This window comes from Dendropsophus ebraccatus, chromosome 8 (assembly GCF_027789765.1).
Source record: "Dendropsophus ebraccatus isolate aDenEbr1 chromosome 8, aDenEbr1.pat, whole genome shotgun sequence".
In the NCBI taxonomy this organism is placed as follows: domain Eukaryota; kingdom Metazoa; phylum Chordata; class Amphibia; order Anura; family Hylidae; genus Dendropsophus; species Dendropsophus ebraccatus.
The window spans coordinates 24,127,746-24,145,553 of NC_091461.1; the positions used below are offsets into that span (position 1 = coordinate 24,127,746).

The 17,808-nt window shown below is 46.1% G+C and overlaps 1 protein-coding gene across 1 annotated transcript in view; it reads right to left on the minus strand.

Annotated features, from left to right (window-relative positions):
• C8H10orf90 (chromosome 8 C10orf90 homolog) overlaps positions 1-17,808 on the minus strand; it is a 179,239-nt gene that overhangs the window by 87,810 nt on the left and 73,621 nt on the right. Inside the window, exon 5 of the mRNA XM_069981801.1 lies at positions 2,137-2,207. Coding sequence (XP_069837902.1) covers positions 2,137-2,207 — 71 coding nt within the window. The remainder of the gene's footprint in view (positions 1-2,136; positions 2,208-17,808) is intronic.

Below are 17,808 nucleotides of genomic sequence, written 5' to 3' on the forward strand. Positions count from 1 at the left end.
TCACACGTACAGAATCTGCAGCAGATTTGACGGCCCAGAGTTGCTTTGCATTGAATCTGCAACTTCAAATCCGAGCCATCAAATCTGCTGCAGATCCTGTAGGTGTGAACGCATCCTTAAAGAGAATGGGCGATAATGAGGATTCTAGCCTCTGATGATGGTGATGAGCCCCTTTAAGTGAGCAGTGATCTATAGAAGGAAGAGGTGTCGACAGCCAGTAGAGATCATAGAACAATGCTATGTTTGGGGTAACAGCAGAGAATTCTAAAGCACCCAGGGATTCGATTGTTCTCAGGGATTTAGAGAATTCACGCTATGAAAATTAATTTTGTGTGTTAATATTCTGGTGGTTTCATTATCCGTCGTGTTTTAAATGACTCGGGGGCAGGCGGTAATGTATGCTTTACAGCATTAATTAATAAAACATAAAGTGATGATTATCTTTTGGCAACGTTAAGGTAAATATTACGGCTCCGATGTGATTAATGCTTGCATCATCTATATTTTACATGGGACGCAAACTCGTAATAAAACCTACATTTACGGAAATTCAATTAGATTTAATATCTAAGCATTGGCGCTCCTCGTTTTGACGAGACTTTAAAAGCTGTGTAAACAGTCGTACACATTGTACACAAGATTAATGGTGCCTGGTACTTAACAGCAAAACTGCCGAGCGCTTTATGGGACAATATCCTTCAGTTAGGACAGCAGCAAGCGGGTGATAGCAGAAAGCAACAGCTCCTCTCCTCACCTCTGTAAAATGGCCTACCTACTAATTTTTTTAAAATTCTGATAATTTTTGCTTGTCTAAGTAATATGCTTTTAAATTTTAAACTTTGCTGCCTGTGCTAGTAAAAGCAGCTCTGCGGCATCATCTCTCTGCATTTATCTCTCCCCTCCTGCAAGCGTGCCTACTGCCTGATGATTGACAGTAAGGAGGTGGCCTGCTTGCAGCAGGGAGAGAGATGAATGCATAGGGATAACGCCTTGACTTCAAGCTGACAGGTAACGCCCCAACGGCACAAGGTACTTGATTTACATACTGCTCAGGTAGGAAAATTTTAAAGGGAAAACATTATTTTTTTCAAAATCAACTTGTGTCAGAAAGTTATATAGATTTGTAAATTATTTTTGTTTAACAATTTCAAGTCTTCCAAAACTTATCAGCTGCTGTATGTCCTACAGGAAGTTGTGGTGTATTCTTTCCAGTCTGAAATGCTTTCTGCTGCCACCTCTGTCCATGTCAGTAACTGTTCAGATCAGTAGCAAATCCCTATAGAAAACCTCTACTGCTCTGGAAAGTTCCTGACATGGACAGAGGTGGCAGCGGAGAGCACTGTGTCAGACTGGAAAGAATATACCACTTCCTGCAAGACATACAGCAGCTGATAAGTACTGGAAAACTCAAAATGTTTAAATAGGAGTCATTTATAAATCTGCATAACCTTCTGACACCAATTGATTTGGAAAACAAAAATCGCCTGAGTTCCCTTTTAATACCTAAAAACATATTGCTCAGACACACATGTCACATACATGTAGAGAATAGGCAATAAATGACCTACATCACACTGCCAGCAGCTTTACATTGAAAAAGCTGCTGACAGGTTCCCTTTAAATGTACTTAATATGCACCAAATTATGCAGGACATTTTGGAACTCCTTGAACTTAGTTTAAGACTCTAATTTCCAATCATACAAATTCAATATCATATTGCACCATGCTAGCAAAACCCACAACAAGCTGCAACCCCCATCACATCCACTGGGTGGCCACACATTGACACACAGCAGAAACATTTCCTGACGGAGTATCAAAATATCATATTGCACCATGCTAGCAAAACCCACAACAAGCTGCAATCCCCATCACATCCACTGGGTGGCCACACATGTACACACAGCAGAAACATTTCCTGACGGAGTATCACAATATCACAATTCTTTTCTACAATAGATAACTGGCGACACACATGTATGTTTAGACAGATTCCTGACGGAGTATCACAATATCACAATTCTTTTCTACAATAGATATCTGGCGACACACATGTATGTTTAGACAGGTAAGCAGCTGGGGTGGGTCCCACTGTTAATTGATACTTCTTCATCATTGTCACCATCAAGTCTTACCTTCAGGTTATGCTTGTCATGATAATCTTCATGTTGGATATTGGCAGAACTCTCTTTGCAGTCTGGTTGTCCTGGTTGGATATAACAATGAAAAAAATTGTCATTACCAAATGATGTCCTTCACACAGTGATAAATTACAGGTAATAGAGGAGGGTCCTATCAAACACAGACCTGTCCTGTCCAGAAAAGTCACTCATATGAATGGACACTGTGTAATGCACCCATGTGGAGAAAAGTGAACGATTACTTCCAGGATTCTTCATGGATTACAGCTAATCATTGGAGGTCGCAGTATGAAGTTTCATCTAACCCCGTTTTAGATGAAGGTTTGTAGAAGAAAATTATTATTATTTTTTTTTTATGCCTTATCTAAAGTGTACGAGAACCATTATTTCATTACTGACCCTCTGATGAGATGACTCTGCTCATACTGTCCCAGTCTACACAGCAAAATTTTCAAATTAGCTTTATAAATTAAGAAAGAATATCCCATTAATTATGGATGTGGAACTTGTGGGCCTCCATCTATTGCAAATCTATAATTTCCATCTCGCCTGGGAATTGTAGTTTTGCAATAGCTAGAGGCCCGCAGGTTCCCCATCCCTGCCATAAATGAATACAGCAATAAAATATTATTTTCAGGGAAGAATATCTTTGTACATATATAGCCTGATGAAGCATAGTATGGACTAGAGATGATCAAACTTTCCAAAATTTTGGTTTGGCAGGTTTACCGAACTTTGAAACAAAAATAAACTTTACTTTATTTATATTATTTTATGGGATTAAGCAGTTGCATACAGTTAGTTTTCTGTTTGCTAACTTTGCATAAACGTGATCCCTGTGTATGCAGATTGCTTACTCCCCCACCAGTTTCTTCTGCGTATATTTACTTATTACAGCATGTTTTCTTCCCAATGTTGCTACTGAAAGTGAAAAACAGCAACACTGGAACGAAAACAATCTGTGATAAGTAAATATACACAAAACAAGCTGGCGGGTTAGAAAGCAAAGAGCATACACAGGGATTGCGTCTATTGCTTTCTACTCCGCCAGCTTGTTTTGTGTATATTTACTTATCATGGCATGTTTTTGTTCCAGTGCAGCTGTTTATCGTTTCCAACAGCAACATTCGAACAAAAACATGCTTTGATAAGTAAATATTTCTAAAACAAGCTGGTGGGGGACACCGAAGACCCGTAGGAGGACATCCGGAGGAATGTGAACAGGCTCTTTTTTTGTTTTTATGTGTATTTAATTGTGCGGCCGCCATCTTTATGAACTGGTTACTGTAACACCTGGAGTAGTGGATCCACTGGACCGTCACCAGCTATGGCACTAACCTCACCAGGGAGCGGAGTCTAAGGGGCCGCTGGTTTTCACCAGAGCCAAGGCGGGATGGACTTGCTGCGGCAGGCGACCCCCAGGTCGCTACCCCTGGCTTGGTTGCTAGTGACGGCAGGCGAGGCGTGGCAGGAGCAGTAGGCAGGAGATGGTGCTGGCAGAGGTCTGTAGGCGTAACCGCAGGTGACAGGCTGAACACAGGAGCAATGAAGTGACAGGGGAGCAGGAACCAGGAACAAGGACTAGGGACCAGGTAGCAGATAGGAATCAGGAACAACAGGGGGCTGGGCCAAATGCTATGGGAAGCATGTAGAGGCTCCAACCCAAGGGACAGGGCATGCTGGGATTTATAGGGAGTGATAGGTGCAATTAACCAATTAAGGGCGGACTGGCCCTTTAAATCTGAGACAGCCGGCGCGCGCGCCCTAGGAGGCGGTGACGCGCGCGCCGGCCGGCACAGACGGAGACAGGAGCGGAGGAGAGGTGAGGCGCCCCCAGGGGCCGAACTAGCAGCAGCGCCGGGTCCCTGCACAAGGACCACGGCGGCTGCATGGGGCAGGAGGAGGTCGCCGCGGTGGCCCGGAACACGGGACGCGGCCGTGACAGTACCCCCCCCCCCTTTGGCCTCCCCCTCTTTCTTGCCTGCAGAAGGAGGCATCAGGCAAATCTTGGTATTCCGCCGGTAGGCCGGACAAAGGCTTGGCGGGCTCGGGTGACAACATAGAACGCTTAGGCTGAGGTGACCTCAGACACTGGTTGGAACAGTCCTGACCCCAACTGAGAATCTTCCCGGTTCTCCAGTCCAGTTTAGGGGCATGTAATTGCAGCCAAGGGAGTCCCAGGAGGATGGTGGAAGAAGAATGGGGCAGGACGTAGAAGGAGATCTTTTCCAGATGTGAAGCGCCCACCTGGAGGACTAGAGGTGCGGTCTGGTAGTGCACATGGTCGGTAAGAATCTCGCCCGTGACCGAGGAGATAGACAGGGGTCTGGCTAGTGGAGTCACGGGTAGCCGCCATCTCTGGACCAATGTAGCTGCAATAAAATTGCCTGCTGACCCAGAATCGAGAAAGGCAGTAGTTTGGTGAGTTTGTCCTGAGGGTGTCTGGATGGAAACTGGCACAGACAAACTTGGAGAGGTGGCATTCACACTCAGGGAGACCTCTCCCACCGGACCTAGGTGCTGGAGTTTCCCGGACGCTTGAGGACGTTGGGGACATCTCAGCCGAAAGTGATCCGAACCACCGCAGTAGAGGCAGAGATTCAGCTCCAGACGACGAAGTCTTTCATCAGGCGTCAGGTGAGCCCGTTCCACCTGCATAGGAATCTCAGGAGTCGACTGGGACTCCGGAACGTCAGGATACTGGAAGACTGGCGCCAGCTGGTGATGGTGACGGGACAGGCCTAGTCGCCGTTCATGCCAGACCTCCTCCTCCCTCTCAGAAAAACGAGTATCGACCCTGGTGGCCAGTAGGATGAGTTCGTTCAGGGAGGTAGGTGGGTCTCGGGCGGAAAGCACGTCTCTCACCCGACTGGACAGACCCCTCTTGAAGGTGGCTATTAGAGCGGCCTCATTCCAGTCTAATTCTGCCGCCAGGGTGTGGAACTGGATGGCGTAGTCACCAACAGAGGAGCTCCCTTGAGAGAGGTTGAGGAGAGCAGTTTCGGCTGAACAGGCACGGGCAGGTTCCTCAAAGACAGAGCGGAACTCGTCCAGGAAGATTCGGAGATTGGCAGCAACCGGATCATTACGGTCCCATAGTGGCATGGCCCAGGCCAGAGCTCTACCTTCCAATAGGCTGATAATGAAAGCCACTTTAGAGCGCTCGGTGGCAAACTGACTACTTAAAAGTTCAATATGCATGGTGCACTGAGTCAGGAATCCTCTGCACTACTTGGAGTCACCAGCGTATTTGCTTGGGAGAGCCAGTCGAAGTGTAGAAAAAGCAGCAGGAGGTGGTGTGCGCTGGGCTGTAGTATGCTGCTGTAAGGCGGCAGTGAGTTGCTGGATCTGCTGCGACTGTTGCTGGATTTGTTGCGCCTGTAGGGCGACCACTCGGGCTACTTCGCGGATATCAGGCACCTCGCCGGGATCCATGGTTGGAGCCTACTGTAACACCTGGAGTAGTGGATCCACTGGACCGTCACCAGCGATGGCACTAACCTCACCAGGGAGCGGAGTCTAAGGGGCCGCTGGTTTTCACCAGAGCCCGCCGCAAGGCGGGATGGACTTGCTGCGGCAGGCGACCCCCAGGTCGCTACCCCTGGCTTGGTTGCTAGTGACGGCAGGCGAGGCGTGGCAGGAGCAGTAGGCAGGAGATGGTGCTGGCAGAGGTCTGTAGGCGTAACCGCAGGTGACAGGCTGAACACAGGAGCAATGAAGTGATAGGGGAGCAGGAACCAGGAACAAGGACTAGGGAACAGGTAGCGGATAGGAATCAGGAACAACAGGGGGCTGGGCCAAACGCTATGGGAAGCATGTAGAGGCTCCAACCCAAGGGACAGGGCATGCTGGGATTTATAGGGAGTGATAGGTGCAATTAACCAATTAAGGGCGGACTGGCCCTTTAAATCTGAGACAGCCGGCGCGCGCGCGCCCTAGGAGGCGGGGACGCGCGCGCCGGCCGGCACAGACGGAGACAGGAGTGGAGGAGAGGTGAGGCGCCCCCAGGGGCCGAACTAGCAGCAGCGCCGGGTCCCTGCACAAGGACCCCGGCGGCTGCATGGGGCAGGAGGAGGTCGTGGCGGTGGCCCGGAACACGGGACGCCGCCGCGGCCGTGACAGTTACAAACTTTGCAAAAAAATATGGAATGGTAACGAACAAAATATTTAGCAAAGTTCATAAAGAATCTTGGTTCGTGGAGTTCGGTTGGGTCATCTCTAGTCGGAGGTATACAGAAAAACAGTAGAGAGTTCATATACCTGTATAGAAGCCTTTATACAGCTCTGTACAAATAGAATGTGCAGGAGCCCTTTAACTGATCCAGGCTGGTGTGCATTGGAAAATACATAGAAGCGATTCCATTCTGGATTATTCCAGACAATACAATCGGTCAAAGACAGGTTTTTTTTTTTTTTGGTTCTCTCCTCCATAACACGATTATGTGAATCGTTTTCTGATGTCTTGTATTAAAAAACATCACCATTAACATCATCTAAGAGAAATATAAGTAGGTTTTGATTTTATCTGGAGTCTCTACAGTGGATGATAAGTAGTAATTGCATTTTTATCGAGGAAACATGAAGTTGTGTGGAGAGAGGCCGGGGTGTAATATTCCTGATAAACTAAACAGGGTGAGTTCATGCTGAGCAGAACACTCATTATAAGGGGGAGAGATTTACAGGCGGCGCACATCCTGTAACATATAGACTGGATTTACCACTGTGAATAGAGGTGCACTCGCAAAGCACTGGCTGAGCGCCACGATTTGGAGATCTATACCTCTTAATGTCTAGCACCGCCTCGGGACTACTTGTGCAGCACTTAGAAGGGTTTTCAAGTTTTATATATAAATAAAGCTTAACATTATATAATGAAAAGTTCTGTAAACTTCCAATATACTTTGTGTTTCAATTCCTTGCGTTTTAAGATCTCGCTGTCAGCAAATGGAGAAATTAAAGGGGTACTCCAGGGGAAATCTTTTTCAAATCAACTGGTTTCAGAAAGTTATATAGATTTTTAATTGAAAATCTTAAGTTTTCCCATACTTATCAGCTGCCGTATGTCATGCAGGAAGTGGTGTATTCTTTCCAGTATGACACAGGGCTCTCTGCTGCCACCTCTGTCTGAGACAGGAACTGTCCAGAGCAGTAGACCTCTCTTGCTCTGCATAGTTCCTGACATGGACAGGGGTGGCAGCAGAGAGCACTGTGTCAGACTGCGATGAATACACCACTTCCTGCAGGACATTCAGCAGCTCATAAGTATGGGAGGACTGGAGATTTTTAACTTTTTGAAACCAGTTAATTTGAAAGAAAAAATATTTACGCCGGAGTACCCCTTTAAAGGGATATTCTTAAGAATTAGGTTTGGTTTTTTTTACAAAAAAGTTATGTAACTTACTTTATTAAAGAAAATGTTGTTTGTTTTGTGACTCTATGCTGGCATGTAGACGCCCTCAAACCACCAGTACCAGGTCCTCACACAGTGTCTGGTTCGGGGGTCGGCCTTTCTCCTGATGCCAGTATTTTATTGCTTCGGTGCAGCAGGACGCAGAGTCAATCTGGGGTGGCCTATGGCATCCCTTCCCTAGTGCTGTGGCTCCTCTCTCCCTGCCTCCCTTTACTTTCAGCCCGCCCCTGGACTGGATGGAGGCGGGGAGAGAGGCACCACAGCCCTAAAACAGGAATGCCCTAGGCCACCCCAGATTGACACCCTGCCATTCTGCAGCAATAAAGGTATTTTTTTCTTCAAAATACTGGCAGCGGGAGAAAGTCCAACCCCCAAACTAGACCTCTACAATGCAGTATCGGTGGTTGGGGGGCGGCTACCTAATATCGCTTTAAAACTTTTCATTGACAAGGTCCCTCTACTGCCACCAGTGGCTGTGTTGAGAACTGCAGGGCTCCAGAGGCATAATCACATGACACTGCTGCATACAGACACTGAGCCTCCCCTTATGTCTGTTCTTTTGCATGTTAGCATTAGAATAGACATTACAACTGGGACAGCTGTCTGTGTGAAGAGCGCTGCAGCCACGGCATATTTAAGCAAAGCGAGAAGTAATTGATTGCTATCCCAGCTTGCTCTGCTTCACTATGTTGTGGCACAGAATTAAAGGGCCACTCCAAGGTTTGTTTTTTTTTTTTTTTCAAATCAGCTGGTGTCAGAAATTGCCAGATTTGTAATTTACTTCTATTAAAAAAAATTCTCAAGTCTTCAAGTACTTATCAGCTGCTGTATGTCCTGCATATCTTTGTCTATGTCTATGACGCACAGCAGCTGATAAGTACTAGAAGACTTGAGGTTTTTTTTAATAGAAATAAATGATAAATCTCTGGCACTTTCTGACACAAGTTGATTTGAAAGAAATACATTTTCACTGAAATTGCCCTTTAAAGGGTATTGTGATTCTAAATTTTCTTTCTTTTTTTATTATACTTTTTACAGACACTATGTTGCAGGAAAGGGAGCTAGGGGAGGTCGGTAACTTCACGTCCCGGCAAGATATACCAGGTTTTTGGGACGGGAATCTGCTGTAGTCACTGACTGGCTGAGCAGGTATTTTCTACCGTCATGGGACAACACAGGAACTCGGAAGAAGCAGAAGGCCTGCAGGGATTTGTTGGTTGGGTAGGTATAGTTCTTAATTATGTTTCCCCACACCCCTGCCCTTCCGAGATTTTGTGATTTTCCTGGATTTCTCTAACTTGTAACACATTCATTGAAATCTCTGTTCTTCATGTTTAGTGGACTATGCCATTGCGTGATAGGACCGCCCCCTGGACTCCTAAGCCGAGTTTTTAATCAATATGTTACCAGTTTTACTATATATATTTTTTCCACAACGTTATATATCAATCTGCTCAGCATCTCCCATTCTATAACATGATGCCAAAGGATCAGACTGTATTTGTAGGGTAACATATTCCCTTTTAGTAAATAGGACAAGCTGAGGTGCCATGCACTGCTGCCTGCACAGATCAGGATCCTCTTCAATTTATTGATCGTCAAGATCCTAACTGATCAAAAATTTCTATCCTTCCAAAAGAAAACCCCGGAGATCCCCTTTAAGTTATTCACGTATTGTTCCTTTTTTGTTGTTTTCCTGTTTTTATTTATTTATTTTTTTAAGCTGCCAAAACATGAAAAACACTATAGAGGTATAGGATAAGTGTTTCTTTATAGAAGAAAGGAAATTGCTCTCTTAAGGCACACATTTAAGTAAAATAAGACAATAAACTTTTTAATGATATATCATATTAAACGTAATACTTACACTGTAAACCATACAGAATCAAATTATATATAAAAAACTAAAAACAAAAAGAGCTTTTTATTTCATAGCCGTAGTGTTTCCTGCTGAATTTTATTACACTTGGAACAATATATTTTATGATAAAACACACTGGCATTGGATTTGATGCTGTTACTTAAGTTTAAATAATACGAGCACGTCCCAGCTGTTCATGATCCTATAAAATCCATCCATTGAAGCAATATTATTTTCTCCAGTCGAATACTTGTAACATTTCCAAGAAGGAGTGGAAAAAAAAAAAATTCTGTTGCTAAGCAACGCACCAAATTCATGATTGTAGTTTATCCCCTATGCAAACCTTAAACCTCTGAGACGCGCTAATGCCGACTTCAAAACAGAATTAAACTCTTTCTATAAGGAGACTTGTTCCGAATCCCCTTTAATACATGTTAATATTTTTGTTCTGGGTTTTGAAAGGTAGGAATATTAGAAGTGTCTGGATAGTCTTTATCCAACAACTCCTATAGTAAAATAGAAAATGTAATAAATAAAAAAAAAAAAATTAAATCATTGGGGAGTTTACGTCCGTTGACGGAGGAAGCTGCGGTGGGATAGGTGACGGCCATCTTTTTGTTTGCCCATATGGTGGGAATTTGCCAGTCAGTCAGCTATTGATATGTTATAAATGTTACTTGAAAGAGGATATACACTGCTCCAAAAAATAAAGGGAACAGTAAGGGTGCCTTCACACACACTGGATCCGAAGCAGATTTCACGCTGCGGATTCGCAGCGAAATCCTCTGCGGATCCAGTGTCAGTGCACCCCTATGAGAATACATACTCGCAGCAGGATTGACATCCCGCTGTGTGTATTTAAGTTTACCCCCCAATGGCCAGAGCATACAATACCTCCTCCCCGCTCCGGCTTGGTTCAGGGGTTCCCGATGTCTCCTCGTCCCGCTCAGGCAATCAGTGGCGAAGCGGGACGTCCTGACGAGAACCCCAGAAGCAAGCCGAAGTGGGGAGGAGGTGATGCTCCGGCCGCCGGGGGTTCTCGGCAGGACGTCCCGCTCAGGGTTACATACACACAGTGGGATGTCAATCCCGCTCCGACTATGTAGTCTCATAGGGATGCACTGACACTGGCTCCGCAGCGGATCCGGGGTGTGTGAAGGTATGCGTAAACAACACAATATAACTCTAAGTAAATTAAACTTCTGTGAAATCAAACTGTCCGCTTAGGAAGCAACACTAATTGACAATCAATTTCCCATGCTGTTGGAATGGAATAGACAACAGCTGGAAATTATTGGTAATTAGCAAGACAGACTCAATAAAGGAGAGTTCTACAGACCACTTCTCAGTACCTATGCTTTCTGTCTGTTTTTGGTCACTTTTAAATGTTGGTGCTTTCACACTTGTGATAGCATGAGACGGACTATACAACCCACACAAGCGGCTCAGGTAGTGCAGCTCATCCAGGATGGCACATCAATGCCAGCTGTGGCAAGAAGGTTTGATGTATATGTCAGTGTAGTGTTCAGAGGCTAGAGACGCTACCAGAAGACAGGCCAGTAAACCAGGAGATGTGGAGGAGGCTGTCGGAGGGCAACAACCCCGCAGCAGGCCAGCTACCTCCGCCTTTGTGCAAGGAGGAACAGGAGGAGCTCTGCCGGACACCATCAGCAAAATGACCTTCAACAGGCCACAACTGTGCATGTGTCTGCACAGACGGTTAGTAACCGACTCCATGAGGATGGTATGAGGGCCCGACATCCACAGATGGGGGTTGTGCTCATAGCCCAACACTGTGCAGGACGCTTGGCATTTGCCAGAGAACACCAGGATTGGAAAATTCGCCACTGGCGCCCTATTCTCTTCACAGGTAACAGATTCAGACTAAGCAAATGTGACAGACGTGACAGAGTCTGGAGATATCGTGCAGAGCGATCTGCTGCCTGCAACATCCTCCAGCATGACCGGTTTGACAGTGGGTCAGTAAAGGTGTGGGGTGGCATTTCTATGGAGGGCCGCATAGCCCATTATTTCTAATGGACCTGACCATAGAAAGGAGTCTATGGGACGGACGGAGAGTAAAGCGGGAGTGCATGGGGATGAGCAACAGAATCCGCAGCATATTATCCGCCAAAATTTCTTAGTGTGCACATAGCCTTAAAGGAGAACTTTGTCCAGTACCCATTTTTCAAAACACCCAGGGAAAGGGTGGATGAGAACAATAACATCCACTTGCCTACCTTGCTCCAGGGTTGCTGCCTGCGCTCTGCTACACGTCCCGGCCATTTCCTGGTCTTCAGTCAGGACTTGGGACATGACGTAGCCGGCCTGCTCACGCTTTCAGTGGCTGTAGCAGTGTTTCACATGAGCAGCTGCGACAGGAGTATGCGTGTGGCAGGGTTGGAGACGGGTAGGTAGGTGGGTGTTATTATGTTCAGCAACCCTGTCCCCGCCCCCCCCCCCCCCCCCCGGCCGACCCCCTGCTAGAGACCATTATAGTTACCCCAGTGCACTTAGTCCCACTCCTGGAGCCGCTCCCGCCGCCGAGATACCACTGTTGGAAGCCTGGCACGTGCACATCAAAGATTAGTCCAACGCTCATAGAGAATGACGGCTCCCGTCATTCTCTATGGGCATCGGACTCATCTCTGATGCGGGACTAAGTGCACCGGGGTAAGTATAAGGGTCTCTAGTAGGGGGTCGGCCAGGCTCTGCCCCGACACGGGGGGTGACAGGTTCCCTTTAAATAAATATTTGCATTGTTTAATTGGGTAATGTACTTCTTGAGGAGTTTGAGGTAAACTCAGATGACAATGTTACCATGCTCCCGTATACTTTTATTGGCCCGACTCTAACACTCACTTAAGGGAGCTTAATATCGTCACCGGATACACCCACGGAAATATTTTTGCCCCTTTAGGTCAACTTTTTCTTTTTTTTATATTACTTTATCTCATGTTACAATTCTTTGGGATTACTCTTGTGAGAAGACATAATGCAGGAAGCCATTTATAGAACTTGTATCCTAAATTACACATTTAATTAGAATAGCAGATTGTTTCATACAGAAGAGATCTGGGAATTTATCAGGATTTTTTGGAACTGGAAAACGACCCTGATATCCACAGACTAAGATACAGCCAGTCCTATGGTATGTTTGCTTGCTTCTTCTGCCGTCTCCCACAGCCGGCAAGCCAGTTTTGGCGTTTATCAGTCCTGTGTGCTAACGGTGTGTAGACGTCTCTCATTCCATATACAGATATATATATATATATATATATACATACATGGTCATACTGCTTTTCTATCTGTTGATATACAGTATGATCATATTACTATCTGGATATATGATAATATTACTGCTCATAAAGGGCAGTAATATTAGGGCTTAAAGGAAACTGGTTTGTACATACAAAGCTACTGATACGTATTAGTAGCGGCAGAGCTGCTAAATTCTGGCGCGGGTCATATTTCCCTCCATTGCGCTGTTTTTGAGTTGTTAGATCTGAAGTAGGGATGGTCCGCACCTGGTTCGGACGGGGTTTGTACGAACCCGAACCCTCCGCAATGATTCCTGCTGTCTGCCCGCTCTGTGCAGCAGGCGGATCCAGCGGGAGGAACGCCTGGAAAACTGGGATACAGCCATAGCCATAGGTTGTATCTCAGTTTTCCAGGCGGTCCTCCCACTGTATCCGCCTGCTGCACGGAGCGGGCAGACAGCGGGAATCCGATGCCGAGCGTTCGGGTTCAGCCGAACCCGAACCTCGGCGGGTTCGGACCATCCCTAATCTGAAGCCAATATGTAAATTAGTCAGTTGGTGCACTGGGGGTGTTCCTTGGCAGGGGTCAGGACAGTGCATAAAGGAGCAGAGGAACACCCCCAGTGCACTAAAAACAATAATCTATACATACATAGGGGGAGATTTATCAAACATGAGGTAAAGTGAAACTGGCTCAGTTGCCCCTAGCAACCAATCAGATTCCACCTTTCTTTCCTAACAGACTCTTCAGAAAATGGAAGGTGGAATCTGATTGGTTGCTAGGGGCAACTGAGCCAGTTTCACTTCACACCATGTTTGATAAATCTCCCCCATAATCTATAATACATCTATTTAGTAAACTTGTTTCCTTTTCCTGATGTGCTGCTCTTTCCCTCCCATTGTTGTTAGCTTGTTGTCTAGGTTACCAACCACCACTCTGTTCTAAAAACAGTGGTCTGGCTGGTGTGTATTAAAGGGAACCTGTCACCCGGCATTACGGCGCAGGGCCGCCCGACCCTGGGTGGGGCCCCGGATACTTATCCTTTCCTGCAAGTCCCACTCCTGGACCCGGGCCCCGGACAGACATATTGGCGCCAGAAGGTGAGCACGTGCTGTATGCAAATTACCAGAGATGAGTCCGATGCCCATAGAGAATGACTGGAGCCATCATTCTCTATGGGCGTCGGACTCATCTCTGCAGAGCGCGTGCACGGTTTCCGAAGGCGAGATCTCCGTCCCGGGACCGGGTCCAGGAGCGGGACTTGCAGGAAAGGGTAAGTATTTGGGGCTCCCCCGGGGGGTTGGACGGGCTGTGCGCCCTAATACCGGGTGACAGGTTCCCTTTAAGCTATAACATTGATGTGTACAGATACAGTTTATATACTGTATCATTTATATAAATATGTATACTTTATCTATATATACACCAGTCAGAGCACTGTTTTTAGAGCAGAGTGGTGGTCAGTAACCTAGACACCAAGCTGTTAACAATAGGTGGGAAAGAGTAGCTTTTCAGGAGATGGAGACAAGTTTTCTAAATGACTGTATTTGCAAAAATATTTGTTTGACAAGCAGGGCCGCCATCAGGAATTTTGGGGCCCCATACAGCCAAAGTATCAGGGCCCCCTATTAGCAGAACCAATCCCAAAAATTTGCGATGTATCCTTAACTGATGTCTTTGGAGTGGCATGCAGACACAGGTGCTTTGGATACGTCCTTGTTCCATGCATGAGCCCTAATAATTAAAATAAGAACATGTTGCTCGATCTCCCAGCAGCAGCTACGTCTGCACGCCACTCCAGAGATATTAACTTTGTGGCAGGCACCCTTTAAGAATTACTGTCATTTGAATTGAAGGGTACTCCTAACTTAACTATTGCATTGCCACACAAACGTTATATAACATCTAAATATACTGGGGGAGATTTATCAAACATGGTGTAAAGTGAGACTGGCTCAGTCACCCCTGGCAACCAATCAGATTCCACCTTTCATTCCTCACAGACTCTTTGGAAAATGAGAGGTGGAATCTGATTGGTTGCCGGGGGCGACAGCCAGTCTCACTATACACCATGTTTGACAAATCTCCTCCAATGTATCTACCGCTTCTGGACGCATATTGCTATATTATCTGCACTTACCGCGACCGGAAGTCTTGAACTTGAGCTTTCGTCTTATCTCTCTAGCTAGGATCGGGACTAGGCTAGGAGGTCGCCTTTTCCTGGCCCCACTTCCCATCTTTTGCAAGACTTGGTAACTGAGCAGATAGTGACGGCCCCTGCCTCTGTATCTGATGTTACCAAGTCTTGCAAGAAATGGGAAGTGGAGCGGGGAAAAAGCGATCTCCTAGCCTCTTACATGCCATGGCGCTAGGACCATGGCAACCAAGCAGACACATCTCGGACCCAAGATGGCGCCCGATCCTAGACAGGGAGATGAGACAATCATTTTTTTTTATCAAGTTCAAGATTGCAGATGATGAGTGCAGGTAACATAGCACTATGCCGCCAGATGCAGTAGAGACAGTATATTTAGATGTTATATAACTTTTGTGTGGCAATACAATAGTTATTTATAAATTATAGCAGGAGTACCCCTTTAACTTTTGACATGTGCAACATGAATGAAGTTAAGACTGGTCAGGGTCTAAACCCCCTCCAATCGTTACCTATAGTAATGTGCACAGTAGTATGGTTCACTCCCCAGCTCTGTGCACAGTCCAGCTGACCACAGGAAATGGGCTCCATAGACTATAATGGAGCCCCTCTCCTATAATCAGTTGCACTGTAAGGGCAGTATTACACGGCCTGATCACTAATGTAAGTGAGTTCTGATCTGCTAGATCGGTGCTTGCTTGCTGATCCCATATATGGCTCGATAATCATGCAGCAAGGGCTGTGTGTGTATATATATACACTCACCGGCCACTTTATTAGGTACACCTGTCCAACTGCACGTTACCACTTAATTTCTAATCAGCCAATCACATGGCGGCAACTCAGTGCATTTAGGCATGTAGACATGGTCAAGACAATCTCCTGCAGTTCAAACCGAGCATCAGTATGGGGAAGAGAGGTGATTTGAGTGCTTTTGAACGTGGCATGGTTGTTGGTGCCAGAAGGGCTGGTCTGAGTATTTCAGAAACTGCTGATCTACTGGGATTTTCACGCACAACCATCTCTAGGATTTACAGAGAATGGTCCGAAAAAGAAAAAACATCCAGTGAGCAGCAGTTCTGTGGGCGGAAATGCCTTGTTGATGCCAGAGGTCAGAGGAGAATGGGCAGACTGGTTCGAGCTGATAGAAAGGCAACAGTGACTCAAATAGCCAACCGTTACAGCCAAGGTAGGCAGAAGAGCATCTCTGAACGCACAGTACCTCCAACTTTGAGGCAGATGGGCTACAGCAGCAGAAGACCACACCGGGCGCCACTCCTTTCAGCTAAGAACAGGAAATTGATGCTACAATTTGCACAAGCTCATCGAAATTGGACAGTAGAAGATTGGAAAAACGTTCCCTGGTCTGATGAGTCTCGATTTCTGCTGCGACATTCGGATGGTAGGGTCAGAATTTGGCGACAACAACTTGAAAGCATGGATCCATCCTGCCTTGTATTAACGGTTCAGGCTGGTGGTGGTGGTGTCATGGTGTGGGGAATATTTTCTTGGCACTCTTTGGGCCCCTTGGTACCAATTGAGCATCGTTGCAACGCCACAGCCTACCTGTGTATTGTTGCTGTCCATGTCCATCCCTTTATGACCACAATGTACCCAACATCTGATGGCTACTTTCAGCAGGATAATGCGCCATGTCATAAAGCTAGAATCATCTCAGACTGGTTTCTTGAACATGACAATGAGTTCACTGTACTCCAATGGCCTCCACAGTCACCAGATCTCAATCCAATAGAGCATCTTTGGGATGTGGTGGAACGGGAGATTTGCATCATGGATGTGCAGCCAACAAATCTGCGGCAACTGTGTGATGCCATCATGTCAATATGGACCAAAATCTCTGAGGAAGCTTCCAGCACCTTGTTGTATCTATGCCACGAAGAATTGAAGCAGTTCTGAAGGCAAAAGGGGGTCCAACCCGTTACTAGCATGGTGTACCTAATAAAGTGTCCGCTGAGTGTATATCATTAGTGATGTCTGTGCAGCCTTTGCCCTATTGTAAAGTAATAAACCTTAGCACACCTGTCCACGTTTCCGGTGTACTTCTTGCTTCTGTCCGCAGCTGCCACTGGAACTTCTGAGCTAGTCTCTAAAGGGACAGGCGGCTCAACCAATCACTAGCCATGGTGGTCCCTTCTCGGTCAGTGATTGGCTGAACGGCCTGTCATTTTAGAAACCAGCTCAAAAGTTCCAGTGAAGTCTGCAGACAGAAGTGAGAACACCGGAAGTGTGGACAGGTGTGCTAAGGTTTATTTATTAATTTTACACATTTATCAGCCAGATCGTTGTCATTTACTTCAACCTAAAAATTATTGGCTGCTGGGCGTGCCGATGTTTTCTAGGCTGGAAAAAACGACTACAATCAGCCGATGATCATTTCATGAGCTGATCATTGGTGATAATTTGCCAAATGACCTCATTTGACAGACTATCGCTCCGCTTAATGGGGCCCTAAGCTGAGCCGGGGGTCTCAGCACTCAGACCCTGATGGATCTTAATTTTTTACATGTCACAAATTAATCTAAATGACAGTAAAAAAAACGGCTAGTTTTTTGACTGTGCGACCCTGCTGATATGTCAGTGTATCCGCCTCGCTCCACATTTCAGCGCTGTTCTTATTTTTGCAGGTGCCGCTATTTTGAAGCAATTTCATCCAAAATAAAAATGTAAATTTGTTACTTTGGTGCACAAGAAAAGTCCCTCGGCCCCTCAGTACACTGTCCCACCTGCACGCTGGTTCTGAAGTCCATGCCTACTTTTTCATACTTAGTTATGCCATCCGGGAACACAGTCTGAACAGAGCATGTGCGAGAACGAGACATACCTGCTTATATATAACTGAGTATGTATAAGTGTGCACTTCAGAACCAGCATGCAGGTGAGATGGTGTACTGAGGGGCAGATGAACTTTTCCCCAGTGCACTAAAGGAACTGATTAGCATTTTTAGGCTATGTTTACAC